Below are 1,960 nucleotides of genomic sequence, written 5' to 3' on the forward strand. Positions count from 1 at the left end.
CAACAAGTCATAAAAACACTTGTCCTACGTGGTTCTTAATACTTTTTTCTACTCAACGGAAACACAAATAACCGTCATCTTCTCAGTTAGATGATGGGATCGATACCACTCTTATGTCTGCGTGTTAAAGATGAAGATGAAGCCATGCAACTGGTTAGCTTAGCATAAAGACTACAAACTGGGAAAAACAATTAGCCACCTTTATTCTGAAAGTAACAAAATCACCCATCAACACATCCTAAAGCTCGATGGACTTACAGGCAACTTGTGGAAAAGCTTCAGAGACCGTGGTAGGAAGACTTTGCCATGTTCTGACCATATTACTAAACAAATGTTTCCCATATATTACCCAATAACATGGAGGATGCATTCCATTTTAAAGACGCATACTTTCATATCTGTTAATTGTTGGGCAGCTTTCTGAAGGTTCTGCCTCCAACATACCTGTTTTACTGTTGTAATCAAAGCCAATGTTTGTGAAGACTCTGTTATAGATGAGAATATTGTTGGTGCTGTTGGTGCCGGGTCCAGTGAACACATCGTTGGATTCGATTATAGTTGCAGAAAAGGCCACCTTGGTGTTGACTGAAGAAAGAAATGCAAACATTGTTAAATTCAGTTGTGTGTAGCATCTTGAACTATTACTTACTATACTTTCCCTTACCTTCTGCTTTAAGGCGCGCCATTTCAAATGACAGTTCACTTTCTTCAGTTGACCCCAATCCGGGTTCTGCAAGTCATTTAAATAAAAAAAAAAAAAAAGGAATGTTACATTCCACATTTATGAAAAAGCAGCAGCTCAGTATTCATCTATTTCCAGGGTACAAGTTGCAAAGCTTTTGTTCAGGGATTGGATTATCTCGTCGCTCTTGAGACCATCAAAGTCGTGCAGCCTTCTGCTGGTCCACTGCAGTTAGTCAACATTCCTGAATCATCAACTTCAGCCTTTTGAACATTCAGTTTTGTGCTGAACGCTTGAGTCATTATCAAAGAACATTTTTGCAGTCAATTCATGAAAACATTTATTTATTTATTTATTTTTTTTAAAGATACAGACTTTTAAAAACTTACCGCCGCTGCCATTTTGTATTTCCGTCAGGTTAGCTTCAAGTTGCGTCTTCGGGGCATTCAGTAGGGCTTCGACTGTGACTTCAAGCTCCCGGGCGGTCGAGTTAAGGTGGGAGAGTTCCTTCTTGTACAGAGTCAGCAGTTTCTGTGTGGCATTGAACGCGGCCCCAGTTTCTGACTCCAGATTGTCAAGTTTCTCTTTTCTCTCCCTTAGCTGCCCCTCAGTTGCATCAAGTCTCTCCTCAATCTCACTGATGTTGCCCCCAACTCTCTCCCCGTGTTTGACCAGTTCTCCAACGTCTCTCTTCAGGCTGGCAATGTCAACTTCTTGTCCCTCCAGCTTTGTCTTTGCGTCCCTCAACTCCATCTCAGCTTGTGACGCCATCTCTTCTCGGTCCTTTTGTGCGTTTGAAACGTTCATCACCAACCTTTCAAGCGCACTAATGTTGCCGTTTGCAGAATCAAGCTGCAGTCTGGTCCTACCTTCCAGAGCGTCAATCCTCTCTCGCAGCAGCATTTGGTTCTCTTCAAGTTTTGTCTGAACATCATCGAGGTGTAAAATGTTTTTGTAATTTGAGCAAAGAGTCGGCGTTTCTTGTCCTTGCTCCGGGTCACACCTCCGTCTGTGTGGGATTTCCGAAGATGCCGCTCCAACAAAAGCCAGAAGAAAAACCACCATGGTGACCATCTTCAGAGATAAGTTAAGGTTCTTTACTTGACCAGTCTGCAAAGCTAGGATTCCTGTGCCCGTCTGGTGTTGCAGCTCCTTTTTACCTTTTTTGAGGTGGGCATGGCAAAGGGTCATCAGCAGAGTGGAAACACCTGAGCTCATCAGCAACACTGGCAACACATGGGCCCTTTGTGCCAGTGCACTCTTTTAAAAACCCTGTTT

The 1,960-nt window shown here is 43.0% G+C and overlaps 1 protein-coding gene across 1 annotated transcript; it reads right to left on the reverse strand.

Annotated features, from left to right (window-relative positions):
- Positions 1 to 390: 390 nt before the first annotated feature.
- Positions 391 to 1,825, reverse strand: LOC116380625 (uncharacterized; the record flags this gene model as incomplete). Its single annotated transcript, XM_031842523.1, has 3 exons — positions 1,072 to 1,825; positions 665 to 730; positions 391 to 585 (listed from the first exon to the last, which is right to left on the reverse strand). Coding segments are annotated over exons 1-3 (946 nt in total), but the record flags the coding sequence as incomplete, so codon positions are not given.
- Between the last annotated feature and the right edge of the window lie 135 nt (positions 1,826 to 1,960).

This window comes from Anarrhichthys ocellatus, unplaced genomic scaffold, assembly GCF_004355925.1.
Source record: "Anarrhichthys ocellatus isolate YVR2014 unplaced genomic scaffold, GSC_Weel_1.0 scaffold8017, whole genome shotgun sequence".
NCBI classification, from domain to species: domain Eukaryota; kingdom Metazoa; phylum Chordata; class Actinopteri; order Perciformes; family Anarhichadidae; genus Anarrhichthys; species Anarrhichthys ocellatus.